Consider the following 20,609-nt stretch of genomic DNA (forward strand, 5'->3'; position numbering starts at 1 on the left):
ATTCAGTATAGAACATAATTGCATATGCTTTACATTAAAATACTTTTGAGCATGCAGCTGACTTTGTTCTCATTACAACTGTTTAGATTACAATGTCAGACTGTTACTTGGGTCGGACATTTTTAAACAGTAAGATTCTATGTTTAAAATCATATATACTGTTCAGTGACCATAAAAGCATTTCGACATGCAAATGTGAGTGCTTGACCAACACAGTCCGGTTGAACATGCTTAACATTTGGTCTTGCCTCAGCACTCAATGGGGTGATAGAGTTACCTTCAAAAGTCTTTGTCATTAAACTGGATTTGTTATTCAAGTAAGTTTCTGTAAATATAATGACTTTAACTTACTTTTTTAGCAATATACTTTTCAAACTGCTTCTTTGCCATCACAGTAGTTGACACAGTAGACAACATTAGAAGCAGACAGTTCACTCTACTATCCGCTATACAGCCCCTTGCTGCAATGTTAAGAGCGCAACAGGTACTTGTGTTGTGATATGAATTGCAGTCAAAAACATTTTTGAACGCAACAACATACAAAATCTGGCTTGCATAGCTAGAAGCGACTGCTTTCACATGCTTGCTTGCCTAGAGTATGTTTCGGCATTAATAATGTATGAATTTCATGCATTTGAAAAGCCAAGTAACTGGTAAAATTGATTTGTTACAGATGTATGAAGTCAGTTCGCCTCAACCACAGGTGTTGTCACATTAACTATGGACATGTACCACATAGTTTGACAAGAAAGTGTCTAATTAGTTTTTGTCTTCATTTTTGTTAAAAGGAATAGTCCTCCTCCATAAATGAAAATTTGAAAATCATTTACTCACCCTCAACCATCCCAGATGTTTATGAATTTCTTTCTTCTGCAGAACACAAATTAAGATTTTTAGAAGAATATACTGTATTTCTGTATGTTCATACAATGCAAGTGAATGGTGACCAAAACATTGCAGCTCCTAAAAGCACACAAAGGCAGCATAAAAGTATTCCATATGACTTGAGTGGTTTAGGTAATGTATTTTGAAGTGATCCAAATTATTTTTGATGAGAACAGACCAAATTATATGAAACCACTGGAGTCGAATGGATTACTTGTATGCTGCCTTTTTGTGCTTTTTGGAACTTCAAAGTTTTGGTCAATATTCATTTCCATTACATGGACCTACAGAGCTGAAAAAAGCAAACTTATTTTTGTTTAACTATTCCTTTAATGATTTTAAACCTAGCAAGCTTATTTTTGTAAAATGTTTGAAAACTGTAGTTGTAGTGTCCTTCTTGACTGGTCACCATTAATTTTGATTAACATTTGAATCACTTTTGTAATGGATGTATCTCTTAACTCATTTTGAGTTTACTTTAAAAGCCCTTCAGTGTGACAAATGCATTTTTAAAGTGCAAATATTTCATGTGTTCCCTCAATTAAAATGAGGTCAGTCAATCAGTTTTCAATTTTTTTTTCCAGGATTAACATGGGTCAAGGTATAGATATCAAGAATCTCAGCTCCAGATCAATTCTCACAGTGAAAAACATGACACAGGATCGCTATGGCAACTACACCTGTGTGGCTGTCAACAGGTTGGGAACAGCCAACGCCAGTGTGCCTCTGATTTGTAAGTAACGAGCATTACTCTCCCCTCATTTACTCTTGTTGAGATGGGAGTTGCTTTTTCACATAAAGTTTGCACGACACTCCTCCAGATAAAATAGAGCATTTTCTCCCATCTTCAATGCTTCTGTTCCAGTAAAAGAGATGGTGTTCAAATAGGTCATTGTTTTGGAGTCTGAAGTTTGAGGCAAACCTTTTTCAAAGAAATATCATAATTAAAATGAGTTGCAGTTTCTTTGAGCAGTCTGTTTGAAATGCTTAGTGGTTTTTGATTCTGCAGTCCCAGAGTCAATTATAAAAAAAATACATAAATAAAGCAAAGAATTTTGCAAAGAAAGAAGAAACAAAAAAAGTATATATAAAAGTTATAGCCTTAAAAGTGGCAGATGGAAAAATCCCCTGGTTTTAAATGAAGCATATCAAATGCCCAGTTGAGAATACTCTACTGAAGACAGACGGTGATGCAAGAAAACCCCGAAAAAAACTGCAAGCTACATCTGCTTCTCCCACCAGAGCTACCTTGTGCCTCTCATTTTCTTGATCACTATGAAAAGGAAACAAACCCGACTGTCCTCCTAATGAGAAATGGCAAGCAATTCCTGCACAACACACACCTTCACATCTGTACAGATTGCAAATGCAAGAGCTGGTCATCATGCCAGTGACTAAATTGCTGGGATAATATCAGTCAATATGTATTGATGAAGCAAAGGTGGACTCAGGGACACATTCAAATTTAATGAAGAACCTCAACCTTAGATACAAGGTGTGGCATACTAATCAAAGTGCAGTGTTTGATTTGTTTTCCCTCAGCATGAAGAAACCTATTAATTCTGTCTTTTTTTAGCTCAGCGTATGATTTCAGACCTCGTATTTTATACCTTGTATTTGTTTTTTGGGGGTTTTTGGTTTGTTCTTCTGCAAGCCATACATTCCCATAGCCAACCAGTTTAGACACAGAATTAAAAGGGTTGTTCTCCCCCAAATTTTAATTTTGTCATCGTTTACTCACCCTCATGTCATTCCAAACCCAAGCAATATGATTTTCTTTCTTCTGTTGATCACCAGATGTTTTGCAGAATGTGTGAGCTGCTTTCTCCCATGCAATGAAAGTGCGTGATGACCAGGTGCTGTTAAGCTAAAAAAAAAAAAAAAAAAAAAGCAACATAAAAGCATCTTTTAAAGTAGTCCTTATTATTTGTGCACTATATTTCAAGTCTTCTGAAGCCATATGATAGATTTATGTAAGGAACAGACTGAAATTTTAATTGTTATCCAGTGAAAATTTGACTTTGCAGACATGGTCACCATTCTCTTTCATTGTGTGCAAAAGATCTGCTTGGACATTATATATAAATAACTCATTTTTTGTCATACGGGTCATTCAGGTTTCAAAAGACACGAGGATGAATAAATAATGACAGAATGTTCATTTGTGTGTGAAATATTCCTTTAAATTCCTTCTCCTAAAGGAACCTCAAGGGTCATTTATGTCTGCCAGCATCAAGGTGATTGAGTACTTTGGCATCTGCAAAGAATATTTAACAAAGTAAAATCCTCTTATCATGGTGTGCTGCCATTTAAGATCCTCTGTGACAAGGTGAAAGCGAGGCCATTATACCATTTCACTTGAAAGTTTAGGTGGAACTTGGTTTGTCAGGATTCATTGTTTTTGGTGAGCTGATTGTGTATGACAGAGAGGTACGATTTAATGTACAAAGCTTCTGTCAGCACCATGATTCATAATTGCAAATGTGCAACACATTTGTATGGCATTTGTTCAATGAACCTTCAAAAGAGGCTTTTTTGAGTATCACTATCTACACTGGACCAACAATACCACTTAAACAGAGCTGGCATACATGTCTCAACCACTATACTAGATTTTTATTGGCCTGTATATTTCATTCCTCATTATTTTATGCATTGCATAAAGTGCTTGTATGAATATAATTCTTAAGAGCAGAATTAGTGTGTTACATGACATTACACTTAAGAGATTCAAATTTGATTAAGAAAAAAGTGCAGTTTCATGAAACTTTGGCGCTGGCATGCTCTCTGCTAATGATATTACAGTCAGATACATTCAGAGATCGAACCACATGTTTAAAACTGCATTATTTAAGCCTTACCATTTGCCAAATTACCCTAATATAGCTAATGGCCGTGGCTGTAATAGTCAGAGACAGATTCTCTTCTGTAGATGTAAAAAATGCACATCGAAGCAACACACTCAGTCAGTCTTTGTTTTGCCCAGGCACAAAGCTTTCAATGGGAGTCCATTAGTGCGTAAGATATTAACTTTCAAGGATGAGTTTACATATTAGTAATTGAGGATAACAAAAACAATCTCACAGACTACTAATTTTTGTGCATATAACTGGGAACAAATATCGCATCAGTTGATAAAATGCTGAAAGAGCTGCTTAAACAGTCTAAGCTGGTTTGCTGGTCTTAGCTGGTCTCCAGGTCTGGTCTGGTTGGTTTTCTTGCTGGTTTTAGAGGGGTAGCCCAGCTTTAGAAGACCACCCTGGCTAGGCTTGGAGACCAGCTAAGACCGGAAAATGAGCTCAGATTGGTTTTAACTGGGGGCTTTTTTTGGCCCGAACTTCAACCATTGTTCCCCCCATAATACTGTCACTTTTTCGGAAACAAACTAACAGCAGGCATGAGTTTGAGTGTCTTACTAAACTGGCACACTATTGTTGTTCTACTTTTTTTCTTTTCATTAAGATATTTTGCCTTCAATGTGCAAACATTTTTTGAGAAAATGTAATAGTGGAACTTGTAGTTTGTGAGGTAGCAATTGTCTGGCAGTCAATGCGGCTTCTTGTGTCTATTGTTTAATTTCGAAGCCCTTCCAGAACATTGTCTACTATCTCACCATAAACCAGTAAGCAAGCACTTTACAGTTTCACTGAACAGGCAATGTTCTTTAGAAGACAAAACTGGCAGACAGTGGTCAAAAGGTGATCTGTGACATCTTTTGATGCAACTAGATGTTATTTTAGTGACTTTTAAATGGGTGATGCATTGCACATATGGTAAGAATGCTCTTTTAGAGTGACTTGAAATTGATGTCAATCTTTTACTTTAATATTTCTCCATTACTCACTGTCATCACATTTGATTGGACTTTGTCCCCTTTACTTTGGATCTGAGGTTTTACATCATTCTTTTGTTAATGTGGGTGGACAGCTAGATGGTTAACTTTAAAATATGCAATCTGTGTGGGTAGATGTGGAATGCATATTTCTATTATTTATTTATTAATCATCATTGATCTGAAACCGTAAGTGTGAGAAAGCTTTAATTTATCTGTATCACTAAATACCATGACTGTATATTATTATAGAAACTGAAGAATTTAAATATGTTAACATGCTCTAGCTTTCTCCTGTTAGGTCTTATTGCAGAACAAGCAAGTTTGTATTTGTGAGGGAAATGCACGTCTTGCACTTTGTCTCAAACAAGGTACGTTTGGTTCGTTTGCTTGTCTGAGCTTTTCTGCAACGTAAAACCTCAGTTCTGCATTTTGCTGTCCCAACCATGAAACGTTGCTTGAGGAACAAAGATTTTGTTGTCCTTAATTGGCTGATTTCTTCAGCTCTGTAATCCAAGCTATCTTTCCCCACTCACTTTTGCTTATAGCACAGTGTAGGCTTTGCTAAATAATCTACACCAACCTGTTATTGCAGCGAACCCAGAACAGAGTAGAAACACTCCAGAATAGCCAGAGGAAACTCTCATTCTTCATGATAAAGCCTCCACATCTTCAGCAGGCACCAGCTAATGGAAGCCTTGTTCATCACAACCTCAGTTTCATCTTTTCATATTTCGTAGTTTCTTGTTGTCCTGGTTTCCCTTTTTTTAGTGCTCTTGCTGAGTTGTTCCGGATGTTGCTGTTGTGGTTACCATTCTGTGACCCTGTCTGAGTCACTGGGTGGAGGCATGAAAGAAGGGATAAAATGGAAGGTGAACTGGAACAGATGATATGATGTCAATTTATTCTCATGTATATCGTTTTTCTTCAGGCTAGGAAATGTGTGCATTCATCTTACCATTCAGTCAACCCTCCTGATCCAATTCTTATTTCCCCATCAATCATAAATCAGGTTGCTTTCCCCTTGAGCATCTCCACACACACTGTGAAGATCTTAAATTATTGTGCATAATTGTATGCTGATGCATTCAAATGCTCCGTTAAGTGCACATGGTTAAAAAATTATTTCCAACAAAATAAGCTGGCACTAACAGAAACAAATTGTGAAATAGTCTCAGGTTGCCAAAATCTAGTCTATATATATAGTTTATTCTATCCAAGAACCACCTTCTTAGACAGGAAGAGAACGTCTGACCTGTATGTAAGGTGACCAGCCATAGTTTGTGCTGTTTAGGGGCAGGTTTATTTGAAGTATATTATACCAAAATATTAAACAAGCAGGATTTTTCTTATTTTTATTTATATAATGATTAATTATGATACAGTATACTGCATAGTGCTCTATTTTTGTGACCGCGCTAGCACACTGCACTACGCGCAGAGACAGTGCACTACATCTTATCCAATGTTTGTGAGAGTGCTAATTCTAAGCGCCTTTTTTCTAGCCAGTGCAAGCACAAGCGGGCATTGGTGGGAGTGTTTGCGATATCTGGGATTATGCGTGCAAACTGTAGGTGTATTTTATGTAAGTGAAGTGGCACAAAACACAATTGGCTATTTTCCTGATAAATAGGTCATTACGCTAAGATGTTTGAGAAGCACGTCTATTCTCAGCCACTGCAAAAACCCGGTGGAGGAAGTTGGAGAGGGTATTGTCAGCACATATGCACATTAGGCAACAAAAGCAATCGATTATGAAAACGGAACGGTCAAAGAAAATGCTCTGAAATGTTTGCTTTTATTCACTATTCTTGAAGTGTCAAACGATCTATTTAGGGTCTGTAGGGCTTGGACAAAATGATACATGAAACTGAACCCGCAAATATCCTGATTATATTTGGTTCTATACAGCTGTGAGTCAGCCCTCTTAATCACACGCTGCTTCAACTCAGTTTGTTCTTCTTTTGCCAATGATTACCTACACAAAAAGCTGGCTCCTGCACTGGCTGTTGTGTGCAAATTCACAATATTTGCAGGAAATTGGTTTCCTCACTGAATAGGATGACACTAGCAGTAAAATGTTAAAATTATTATTATGATTAGTTTTTGTTTTTTCAATGTAAAATTGATAAACAATTATTTGTAAATTAAGAGTATAAATTATGTCTGTTCTTCAGCCAGATCTTATGAAGGAATTTATGGCCAGATCTTGAAAAATTATAATTCAATATACAGTATACCCTGTGACTATTTTAACATGAATAAATGTACAGTATTAAAGGTGTTTTTTTTAAGTAACATATTACTTGCGATGGAAGTGATAGCTAAGATAAATGCGGACAAAATGTTGTCCCCCGCAAAGTTTTCATCTGGATAATCTAGCCCCCGTAAGAAAATAGTTGAACAGCCCTGAACTATATAATAGGATGCAGACGATGCAATAACTGAAGAGAACCTCAAAATTAAATTGCATTTGGCCCAGCCCATGAGCATTGCACACACAATTTCATCTTACCCACTTGCACCTAGACTTGCAGGAAAATACCAAAACTGCATGGCCATGTCTATTGACAAACCATTTATTTTATGAAAACACTGAAAAAAATATAGCAGATAATGAATAAAGACTATGCGTTCAGAATTTATGGTACTGATTATTTTACTGGCATAATTCAGAAAACAAAGTAGAGTATAGAGTACTGCTTGATTATATCTAGTTAAATTGCTACTCAAACAAAACTCTTGAATATCTCTCGAACTCTACTAACCTTGTAAAATCCAGTGATTAATTATTCCTTAAAAGCACTCATTGTATAATGCATTGTTTCCAGGTGGACTGATAATAATAAAAATTGTATGTGCCCTTACTCCTGGAAAATATGTTAAGATAGCCAATCAGATTTGAGCTTGCCAGATTGAAAAAGTGTTGTCCAGTTTTGTGTGCATAATTTATCAGACAGTCAGTGAATGGACTGTGGGCTAAGACTGAGACTAACATACTCAGGTTGTAATATTGACATTGCTATTAGCTATATCATTTAACATATTATTACATTAACCCATTTTGTTGTTGTTCTCTTGAGACACAGAGAAGTCATTGGTATTATACTTTTTTTTTTTTTTTGTTTGGGTTGCATTTTGTTATCTTCATTTGCAGTGGTTTTGAAACCCTAATCAAATTCAGTCCAGTGCTGAAAAGGACAGCTGAACAGATGGACTGACATTTATCTTTCTCATTGACTTTTATCTTGTATTACAGCAGTCATCATTTTGGCACAGTAAGGTCTTAAAGGGTGCCGCCTTGCTGTTTTTACGCTGCCTGAATGTACAGTAGAAGGTCCTTGAAAAATAGGCTGTTTGTGATGCAGGGAGACTGTTTCAGTTATAAAACACCTCCTGTCCAATCATTAGCCAAGAAGATGGTTAGAACTGCCTGGAGAGATAGGCAATCCTTGCAGTGAGCCTGACCATGCATGAAAGATGGAAGTTGCAGCCTTTCACAGCCTTGCAGCCAATGGTTTCTCTCAGTCAGTATCTCTGCAATTGTGCTTCTAAAGATTAAAGAGGAAATTAGCCCCTCCAAATAATTCATTTTGACCTTCAAGTTTTGGAATCCATCGTTAAGAGACTGGCATTAAATGAATGAATCCAGCATGCACAGTTCATTGTCTCATCCTAATGCAACATTCTTAAAGTGATCTGACAATGCACAGCAGATAGCACGCCTCTCTTATCTTTGTAATTAATGTTTATGTGAATTGTATAGAAGCTGGACATTTTCTCTTGTAGTGCGGTGCCTTGTAAAGGAAAAACATGATATTACTATAGAATGAAATGCAATTCCACTCACCATGATGTGTTCTTCTTGCAAGTGAGAACAGAGGTTATCAAGGAAGCACATCAATCAGCTTTATGTGGATGCTCTGTTGGGTACTCCATTGCCTTATACTGTACCTTAATATTACATTCAGTGCAATATTGTAATATGAAGACTGGGAGAGCACCACAATGCAAAGCAATTTGTATTTCACAAATCACATTGCAGTGTTTCAGGGCTGCTTGAAGAATTGAAATTGGAATTCTCAGTGGCCTGGAATTGTAATGTAGGCCAAATTTACTACGAATGAGAAGTGTATTTATTGGTTTAAATAGGACAAAGCCTAATATTTATATTTCAATGCTGAATATCAAAAAAGTGGTCTGTATTGTAAAGGGAAAGCAATGAATGGCTTGAACTTATGACCATTCCTTGCTGGTACAGTTACAATATATTCAATACTATGTTGTTGCTGATATAAAAGGAAATAATATTGTGGATGTGGTTTTAAGGTTTTTTTTATTTTATTTGGCCATTATATGACCTAAAGACCGTGGCAGTAACCTAGTTTCATGCCCACACTATGTATCACGTCTTGTGAGTATCAGTGTATACAAAGAAATATTTTATATTTTTAGAGGATTTTATTTCTTCCTTTAAATGATGGTTCCCATAGCAAATACCTAAATATCAAGATCTATATAGAGCTTCGTCAAAAAGCTAAAAGTACTAGTACATTCTGTAGATATAAAAACCAAAAATGTATGCATAATGTGTGTACAGTATGTACATGTTTATGAATAAAAAAATTAATCTCTACAAAACCGTGTTTGTTCATAATCTCACAATGAAACTTTCTACTGAGTGCTTTTGCCTCCTTAGCTTAATCTTATTTTATACCCTCTCTCATAAATTCTGATTCACAGTGAATTCTCGATTCATTCCCAAAGCATGTAGCACTGTCAGTGGTGATGATTTCTGCAGGTTGCATGTCTGTATGCTTAACATGAATGTCAGCTGAAAGCCGTAAAACACACACACACAAACACCTGTTTTTTCTTCCACACACATACACTCTCAACCTTGCCCCTGAACCTGTGAACATTAATGATCTGAACTGTCTCTAGATGCTGTGATTTCAAGTCTAGGGCTCTCAATTTAGCAAAGGGCTTGCCAGAGAGAAGCTTCTGTTGAGGTCATTACTTCCTGTAATCACAAAGGCACTGTGTACAGAGTCACTGTAATGTTGGTCTGAACAATAAAAGAGAAAACACACATCCTGGCTTATTTTTCTTTGTTCTGTTCAGCTGTGCTGTCACAAAGGATGCTGGCTTGGAGAGATGATTCTTTTGACAAATGTTCAGATGGTTTGATTGTGGTATAAGTAATTTTTTCAGCTTTTATTAAATTTAAAGCCAGTGTTTGTCTCACAACCACTTGTATGTTTTCCTCAAAACTGAGTAGAACAGGGTACAGTGGTACACCATAAAATATAGATGTATTTTTCTTCTTCTATGGATCGGTTAACTTATTTCAGCTGATGTGTATGAGTAGATTTACAGAAAGGAAATAGGGGAGACTGGGTCTAGTTGCCACACCTTTGACCTCAAGTGAAAATGTCTTTTTCTCAGAGTATGAAAGTCAATTTATGGATAGTTCACCATTATTGCTAAGGGAAAAAAAGAATAAAAAAATAGACAGCTTTTAATACATGTTTAACATTCCCAAAAGTGAGACATATTGACACACTCAATGGGGTAAGTTGTCACAATGCAATCCCGCCATTAAATACCCTCTTATAGGCTTTTCAGATCATTTTAAAAGTAAACAATAATGAATCACTAAACAATTCATGATTCAGTAAAAATATATAGGATAACATGCAAAAGGTTTGTTTTGTCCAATAAACTCTAATTCATGAATCTGCCCTCATTGGATAGTTGACCTTTACCTTAATGCATGCCAGTGCGGTTGTTTTGTGTCTACTTGTTTACCCAAGAGCAATTACAAATAAATGATTGGAATTATTTTGAGGATAGAATTCCCAAAACTATTTTAATTTACAATAGTTAAGTATGTTTTGAAACCAACCTTCAAAACCACTGCTAGAGAAAACAAGCATCTGTGTAATTGGACTTTTGAAAATAGCCTTTTTGACAACTACCCAGTTTTACAACTAGCCCCAGTCCTCAGTCTCCTCATACGTATTAGCAGATGGAATGCTTTTAAATGTGATGGCAGAAGTGTCTCTTTATAGCTCATCCAGATCTAGACATATCCCCACAAGTTAAGTTTTAATTACCATCAGTTAAGTCAGTCACTGGAAAATATGGAGCCTATATGAGATTAAAAAATGAATTGACATTAAAGTCCTACTTTTAACATTTCCCAAAAAGGGAGCTAGGGCAACTGAGAGAGTATATCTATTAATAAAATGAAAACTATATTACGTCGTCATGATTAAATGACTGTCTGCTAGGTGCAAATTAAATATTATGTGTTAATTGAGCTGAGCTTCTTTCCGGCCTGTTGAATTGAGTGATGCACAGAAGCTTCTAATTTGGAGTAACAAAGATCAGCGATTATGATATGATTTGAAATTGACTCAGTCAAAACCCCTCTGAACATAAAAACCCAACAAAACCTGATTGAACATTACATTTTGATCAAGATGATCAAATCTCAGCCGGGAATCATTTTATTTTGGATTTAAAGGGCCCTTTTATTGCTCGCTGACCACAGAAGCAGAGGAACGTTGGAACTTTCACACCCCTTTCTCCATTCTTTGAATGTTTTTGTTCTCTCTTCCATTCTTTTTTTAGCTTCGTTATGTTAATAATATATAAATGTCCTCTTTTCCCTCTTCCCTTCTTTTCTTGTAGCAATTATTGAAACAACCACAACTAGTGCTGTCTCAAGTCCAGGTCAGTATATGTAACACGCTGTACGCAGCTCAGTAAGGGATCCGAAATGCTACACTAACCAAAAATGACCTCTTTCTCATTGCAATTTCTCCCACTCTCAATTGGCCAGGATGCCTTCTGGCATACATCTTTGTGTTGTTAATTAATATTTTTATTTTACTTTAAGGGCTGTCAATTTAACGTGTTAATTTTGATTAATAAAGATATATTAAAAACACACAAAATTAACACAAATCTTAACACAATACACAACATAATTCATGCCCCCTGACCTGTATGTCAATTCCATAATAAGAAATTTGCCTTCCATTGGAGCAAATTATGCTTGAAGTACCACCTAAATGCAAAGCATATTTTTGCGCATCCCTAGCTACAACTACTGGCAACACAACACACCAAATTACACTTACGAGAGCAGGCAGCACAGAATGAGTGAGGAGATATTTAAACACCACACATTATTGCTTTTAAAACCAGGTACACAGAGAGCAACAGAATGGAACAGAATGTAGGGACCTAGCTTGAAAAAGTGTCTTAAATATGCCAGGAGCTCTAAAATACCTGTACAATGGCATCTCCATTCATCTCTATGGCAGTGCTCAGCTAGTGGAGGCTTCTCCGGAATATGAGAAAAGGAGGCTCTCATCTTTGCTCATGGGTGCTCAGTTCCAAGATTGGGCATCACGTGACTGATTACCCTTTAAAAGTATATTTCATGCTTTTAAATGTGCACCCCTAAAAAGTTTTACCTCTGAAAAAATAAAAGTAATTTTGAAAGAAATGTCTGAAATCATGACTACTCATGTGAGATGAAGAGTTCAGTTATATCAGTAACCTTATAAAAACAAATTTATTCTACATGGAGCAGGGTCTCCTCATGGGGGCAGCCATATTAGAATCACATGACCAACTGAATACTACTCGCAAGTGCTTTTGACCAATCCTGTCTTAGCGACTGTTGCCCTGCCGACATTACTCTGACACATGTTTGCTATTTTCCAATGAGAGCCTATGAAAATGATGTGTGTTTGAGTACTTTTATCCAGGATTTTATCTATATAATTCAAAAAGTGTAAAACATGATGTTGCCTGGTCATTTGTAATAGTGACACATGTTACCCAAAGAGGATACACACAGTGTTTTTCTTTCTTTTTTTTTTTTTTTAATAATCCTTAAACCAATCTGGAGAAGTGCATGTTATGGATTAAACTGTGTCAGCCCTCATTCCCAAATGAACATATAACATCTGCAACAACACCTACATTTGCTCCAATGTAAATTAAAACTAATAACTGAACGTTAGTTCATTTATGGATTGATTCAAGAGTAAAAGCGATAGTATATAAATAGATCACAGCATAAAAATTTGTGTGTTATGAGACGTTATAGATCTGTTCACTTACGCTAATGTTATTAGATGTGTAATTGCTATTAAATGAAGTTTTTCTCTTTTCAAATGACTGTAATAATCGTTTGCCTTGATTCTAATTCACAGTCTCCACAGTTTTTTCGAAGCAGCTTTACAGAAGATCATGTATTAACAGAAAATGAAACTGTAATATCTATAATGTCTTAGTCATCATTGTGTAGTTTGATAAAACTACATGAATTGTATTTAAATATAAGTTATTAAATAATTATTGTATTTTTTTATAATTTTTTTTTTACAAATAAAATCAGATAAATATGCATTACATCACTCTTCATACCAGCCCACATCAAATATTAACCATTCATTTATGAGAATATGCTGCCAAAAACCATAACATCCACAGCAATCTCCCATTCATTCCTATGGGGAATTCTGCTGAGCTTGTCAGCGCGAGTGACCGTAACTAAGGGGGGAGGAGCTTAGCAAAGGGTCAATTGCTCTGTTATTGGACACTTTCACTCTTGGAATAAATTATGCCTGGCTTACTGTGAATTGTTTTACAGTACAATGTCTTTGGTAACTGTTAACTACTGAGTTTCAATGATGCAGCATCCAGGCCACTAGGTGTCAGTGTAAGCAATACTTTGACATTTAAAAAATGACTGAGTGCACCTTTAAGAGCACTTCAAAAACAATCTGTTGCTGGAAAAAGATGTACTATAATGTATATTACTATAATACTATAATTCAATTGAAATGTTTCTTGGAGAGAAAAAAATATGTCAGAGAACACGACAATTGTTGAATGGCTGTCAATGGAGAAACAGCAGTGTGTAGTTTAGTTCCAGCAGAGGCTAACGGGGACCCGCTAACCAGCTAATTCCTGACATCTGAAACAAAGGCACTCATGCTTGTGACCGAATGCCCTAAGAAATCCATCAAGAACATGTACATAGACCAACAATTAAAAAATAATATGAAAAATTAATGCATCCTGCATGAATGGTCTATGGCCAGAAACATGCATATTATGCAGATGCTGTCGTATTGGTCCAGTTGAACATACTTAACCACAGTACTCAAGGGGGCGATGAAATTACTTTCAAGTCTCTACATTAAAACCGGATATGTTATTATTTAGGTGGATTGTATCATAGGTCAGTGATGGGCTTACATTCAGTGAAATGGAAATAAAAAAACAATATAGGCTAATGACTATGCCACTTTAAGTTCAGCAGTAATGCAAAGTATTTAAAGGGGGCCTATTATGAAGTCACTTTTACATGGTGTTTGTACATAAATGTGAGTCGGCAGTGTGTGTACACAACCACCCTACAATGTTAAAAGTCCACCGACTCCTCTTTCTTATATTTCTCTTAATCAAAAACAGTGTGTCAAAATGAATGGTTTTCGTTTCTGCTCTAACGTGATGTCACATTAGAGCAGGCCTCGCCCACGACTGGTGACGGACTCCACCCTATTATCTTAGAGCCTCCCCTGAGTGATCTACGCACAGTCCGCCATTTTTTTCCCACGCTGGAGCAGATACAGTGAGAATAATAATGTCTCAGCTTTGTAATCATCATAAGTGTTCTGTTGTTGGCTGTAAAAGTGAACATAAGAGTTTTCATATACTCCCGGCATCAGAGCCACTGAAGATGCAGTGGACAAGTTTGTTTTTTTAAGGAAATGTGCCCCAAAACTTTCAAAATGTGTGTATGTTTGTGCAAATAATTTTGCACTAGACTGCTTTATGTATGAGTGTCAATATAAAGTAGGATTTTTATTCTCAAGCATGGATCAGTACCAACAGTTCGTGTTCCAGCTTTATATCTTGAAGATGTAGTATCGCACTTTATATTTTGTGAATGTGCTTGTTTGCTGATTCCACGTCTAATGCAGCTAAAATTACCATTGTCTTTGATTGTATCAAAGACCAGCGCTATGTTGGGGGCGGGGAGCAGCAGCTCATTTGCATTTAAAGAGAAACACTCAAAAACAGCGTGTTTTTGATTCCACACAAAAAGAGGCATTTACAACATGATATAATGAATGATCCGTGAGGTATTTTGAGCTGAAACTTCACAGACACATTCTGGGGACACCTGAGACTTATATTATATCTTTTAAAAAGTGGCATAATAGGTCTCCTTTAAGTAATCTTAATTTGGGGGCTTTTCTCAGCAAATATTAATATATGCCAATTGTTCTATTAATTAATCAGCATTAATTTGATTAAAAAACTTTACTGATTGACAGCCCTACTTTTTTATTTGCTTGTTTTATTTGTGTTTTATGTATTTAACGTGTGGCATTGCACAGTTGAGCACTGACACCCCTCTGAGCGAGCACTGTGGTGTTATGGTGGGCACTGTCATGTGTAGCGCTTTGGCTTTCCTAAACGCTGATTGCTTCTCTCTGGCTTCCTCATTCTCTACTTTAGTGCGGGCTGCATGAAGGGCAGTATATTGATAATACACCTCCTCAACTTCTTCCTTTTATTTGTTGTCTGCCATTTTCTCTCATCCTGAGCAGCGACTGATTCTGCCGTCTCTGAACGTCTCACTATCTTTGGCATTGCTGTTTTTTCACTGGTGTGCTTCTTACTGAAATCACAGACCATGGTATTCTTTTTTGGTGGAGGGTGGATGTGTGTGTGTGGGCTTGTGTATTAAAGGAATAGTTCACCTTAAAATTAAATGTCTGTGGAACATGAAAGGTGATATTTTGAAAAATATCCTGGCCGCTCTTTTGCATATACCGTAATTTCCGGACTATTGAGCGCACCTGAATATAAGCCGCACCCACTGATTTTTAAATAAAATATTATTTTGAACATAAATAAGCCGCACCTGTCTATAAGCGCAGGTGCCTACCGGTACATTGAAACAAATGAACTTTACTCAGGCTTTAACGAAACACGGTGTGGCAGCGGGCGTGGTCAAGCGCCCGTCCGGAGAGAAAAGCGGTAAGGGCGCTTACACCTGAGCTAAATTATGTCTAACACCGGTGTCTAATTTCAGTAAGCATGGGGAGAGCGGCATAAAAGGCAGCAGCCACAGAGCTGAGAGAGTGACACACGTCAGTCTAGTGTTGGCGCATAGAAGAATTGAGAAACTTTATAAAATTGATTAAACATTGCTGTGGCCATTAAAAGCCTTACCTGGAACGTCAAGTGCCCTGCTGAAAACTGTCACACTGGTGCCCGTGTGACAGTTTTCCCAAGAAGGACACGTGAAGCAGGGCACTTGAAATTAGACACCGGTGTTAGACATAATTTAGCGCAGGTGTAAGCGCCCTTACAGCTTTTCTTTCCCGGACGGGCGCTTGACCACGCCCCCGCTGCCACACACTGCTTGTAATAAAACATTTGCAGTAAACAGTAGCCTACCAAGTCATTGGTCACTATCTTCCTCGTCCTGTGCACTGAAACCACTGAAGTCATCTCCTTCGGTGTCGGAGTATAGCCTCAGATTTAGTTGTCTTTTTGCAATTCCTCACGCTGCTGTTTCCAACGTCTTATCATCGACTCATTAAGACCAAGCTCCCGTGCAGCAGCTCTATTTCCTTTTCAACAGCCAGATCAATCGCATTCAACTTGAAAGCAGCATCATATGCGTTTCTCCATGTCTTTGCCATGGTGAGGGTGACAAAATGACTACCGTAGGCCTAATCAGAATGATGGGAAGTTTGAGCGCGCTCGATTTAATCTAAACTGTAAACAAAAAAAGTTGTTTTGACCTTAACCCTTCGGCAATTTCATTGGTCTAATGAAAGCTTCACGCCGCAAAAAACTGAGCACGTCACAGAATGTTTTTTTTTTTAATAAAATTTGAAAGCGGGAAAAATCCATATATTAGCCGCGTCATTGTATAAGCCGCGAGGTTCAAGGCGTGGGAAAAAAGTTGCGGCTTATAGTCCGGAAATTACGGTAATGAAAGTGAATATGTACTGGGGCTTTCAAGTTTCAAAATGAGGAAAAGGGCACAAAAAAAGATGATCAACATGACTTTGCACTGTATTCTAAGTCTTCATAAGGCATACAATAGCGGCTGTGTGAGAAATACACTAAAATTTAAGTAGTTATTCACCGCTAATCTTCGAACTTCAGTAACGGATTCGTCTGATTCATTGACGAATCCTTCAGACAAGATTTTTAAACTGAATCAATGTATTAATTGAAAACAAAACAGACACCGCTACTTCTCTCATGAACTTTAATGAATGCGCCAAGGGGCAATATTCAGTGAACTATTCCTTTAAGTGCTCTCTGAACACCTGTGTGAAAATGTAATCTCTCAAATGAGATACATTACTTCCTTTAATGCTTTCTATTTAGTACATAAAGTCTGACACAGATATAATGCACACACTAGCAATGTGTGTGATATAATGTTGTACTGCATGAGTGTTCTTAGTAACAACAAGTATCATTCAAGGTTGCAGATCTGAATTCATTTTTATACTTCATTTTACTGTATTCACTGTATTAGTAGGTATATCATTTTGTATGGAATGGCTGTAATTAGCCATGGGGTCTTCTCACCTCTAACCTCTGCCAGTGTGCAGCCCTTAACTTTCATTTGATGCAACCCTTGTAGAACAAATGAAAATGTCATGGTCCAGTGCAGTAGAGGCACTATCAATCGCTGAGATAAACTGTCTTTACGTCCCACTGTTCTTGTTTTGTTCCAAGTTCCAAATTGTATTTATAGCTAATTTTGTGGTGTCCCAGCTGAGCGACTTGGCAGAGAGAGGATTGTTTGCATTCCTTGCAACAGGTCCACTTCTTATTTGACAAAGTTTATAAATTAATTCACAAGTGCTAATTATCTTCTGACATCTCTTCATAGGAGTGTTGGATTATGGGTATTCAGAAAGAGGAAAAACATACGGTATGCAAATGCAGTGACATATAGAAATTAGGGCTGTCAATTGATTAAAATTAAAATGAGATGATATGCTGAATAATTCTCAAATGAATTCCATACAACCTCATATTTGCTGAGAAAAGTCTTCATATCAAGATCATTCAAAGATTTATCTTGGCAGACAATTAAATCACTGAATAGACATTACATAAAGTGGCATTAGAAGTCTGTTTTGTTTTGTTTTTGATCATTTCTATATCATTGAACATAAGCCACTGGCCTACATTCCTCAGAAAGCCATTCATTTGAGTTTGTCAACATGTCTAAGGTGTGGTTACTCTGATAGATGTCTTTGGCCATTGCATCACTCCCCATGAGATGCTGTGAAGTTTAACTTTCAAATTTAAGATCAATCTAATCAAGCTTAAATTGCTAAGATGTTTGGAAAATGCCTTATTAGGAAATGTACATATGGGTCAGAGGACATGATTAAATGCATATCTTTAAAATCAGTTGTATAAAATATACATGTTAAATTGACAGCCCTAATAGAAATATTTATATATTTATATGTGTGTACATAAAGAGTATATACTGTATGTAATATATATATATATATATATATATATATTTATATACACGCCGATCAGCCACAACATTAAAACCACCTACCTAGTATTGTGTAGGTCCCCCTCGTGCTGCCAAAACAGCGCCAATACGCATCTCAGAATAGCATTCTGAGATGATATTCTTCTCACCACAATTGTACAGAGTGGTTATCTGAGTTACTGTAGACTTTGTCAGAGACTGACTCTTTAGACTGTTTTGCATGAAAATCCCAGGAGATCTGCAGTTACAGAACACTCCCAGTCCATCTGGCACAAATAAAATCATGCGATTATCTAATCAGCCAATTGTGTGGCAGCAATGCATAAAATCATGCTGAGTTTCAATTAATGTTCACATCAACCATCAGAATGGGGAAACATTTTATCTCAATGATTTGGCCCTTGGCATGATTGTTGGTACCAGATGGGCTGGTTTGAGTATCTCTGTAACTGCTGATCTCCTGGGATTTTCACACACAACAGTCTCTAGAATTGACTCAGAATGGTGCCAAAACCAAAAAACATCCAGTGAGAGGCGGTTCTGTGGACGGAAATGCCTTGTTGATGAGAGAGGTCAACAGAGAATAGCAAGACTGGTTCGAACTGACAAAGTCTACGTTAACTCAAAAAACCGCTCTGTACAATTGTGGTGAGAAGAATATCATCTCAGTATGCTATTCTGAGATGTGAGTTGGTGCTGTTTTGAAGGCATGTGGGGGACCTACACAATATGAGGCATGTGGTTTTCATTTTGTGGCTGATCGTATATATAGGAGTATATATATTGTATGTTCTGTATTCTGAAGACAGGCATGAAGATATCCCACAATAGCAATTAAATCCATTCTCTACTTTCAATTTCTGAGATATTTCATACCTGCTAGAATGGAAAAGGGCAATGTTAGGTGCATTCTTGGCTGTGTCACGTGAGTTTTTGAAACTGTAATGCTGTGAAAATCAATCCCTAGTTCACACACAGTATGCGCTTTTCTCCAAACACACAGCCAATTTACTTGTATTTCTCAACATGTTGGCTTAAATAGCAGCTACATTCAGACATGCTTTTGATTTCACTCAAAACTAACTTGTCTCTTATCTGAAGCCTTTCTGACAAATAGTTCAGTTTCCACAGAAAGTGGGATATGTGAAGCATTTGTGCTATTGGGATTCATGCAAGATTTATTTGGTGAAATGGAGTATGTTTCATTAAAAAAAATACTGAGAGCTCAGAAAATAACACTGAAGTTATGTTTTATATTTCCCTTGATGTTTTGTCACTGGGATTGAGCTGAAGTTGTTCTTTAAGTTAATACAAACTTGAGTAATTGGACTTTTCTATTTCTACACACTAAACACTATAGGTATTTGAACAGCCAATAAATTCCACTGGTTCATAGATTTAGAGCTTACAAATACTATATATTTCCCACCAGTAAATATAAAATCAAAGGAATACATTGAGGAATTAAGAAATAATTTATTTATTGTTAAAGAAAAACCTGTTTGATTGTCCATAGGGCAAATTCTCTAACCTTTGCATGTAGTATTTGAACACAAAAAATGTGACTTGTTCACATTGACCACCTGTAATCCAGTTTAATTAGGTGATAAGTGGAATTTTATTAAAAAGAGATGTTTGTGTATGTGAGGAGGAGGATGTGCCTGGGCCATGAGCATGCATGCCCAGCCCTGAATTGTTCTAATCAGCCAGGAGTGGGTAAAGACAAGCGGGAGGCACCAGTTTCGAGATAGAGAGACACACATATGGCCGCTCTGTGTGTGTGTGTGTGTGTCTGTTTATCTTTGTTTAAGTTCAGTTATATAATTAAAGTTATGTTGACTTTTCTGCCGGTTCCCACTGCCTCCTTGCCCATCTTTTACCTTTCGCATTGGTGCCGAAACTGGGGAAGGAGGAGGTATGCTCTATCGTGAAGTCCTCGCTGCTGCCGTCCGCCAGGGTATTGAGGAGTCGCTGCCGGCCACCATGAGTCAGAGGAACCACTACCTTCTGCCAGGAAAGGGAGGAGCCATTCCGTCCACCAGGAGTCGGAGGGCCCGCTGCCGTCCACCATGGTAGGAGCGGCTGTCGTCCGCCAGAGGGTGGCGGAGTGGCTGAGGACCAGGCGACGGCGTGTCCAGGGACCGGTGAGCGAGTTTTTCTCTCTTTGTCAGTTTCTCTCTCTCACTCTCCCCTCTCCCTCACGCGTCTCTCCCAGGGCTCCAGAGAGGCAGGGAAGACCTGCCGGCAGAAGGGAGGGGAGTATGTCATGCTGGAAGTTTCCCCGGCCTGAGTTGGGTG

At 37.4% G+C, this 20,609-nt stretch overlaps 1 protein-coding gene across 1 annotated transcript in view; it reads left to right on the forward strand.

The window, feature by feature from the left end:
- The window catches only part of LOC127654155 (neuronal growth regulator 1-like), a 192,107-nt gene that overhangs the window by 116,966 nt on the left and 54,532 nt on the right, over positions 1–20,609 (forward strand). Inside the window, exon 6 of the mRNA XM_052141192.1 lies at positions 1,470–1,618. Coding sequence (XP_051997152.1) covers positions 1,470–1,618 — 149 coding nt within the window. The remainder of the gene's footprint in view (positions 1–1,469; positions 1,619–20,609) is intronic.

This window comes from Xyrauchen texanus, chromosome 13 (genome assembly GCF_025860055.1).
Source record: "Xyrauchen texanus isolate HMW12.3.18 chromosome 13, RBS_HiC_50CHRs, whole genome shotgun sequence".
NCBI classification, from domain to species: Eukaryota; Metazoa; Chordata; class Actinopteri; order Cypriniformes; family Catostomidae; genus Xyrauchen; species Xyrauchen texanus.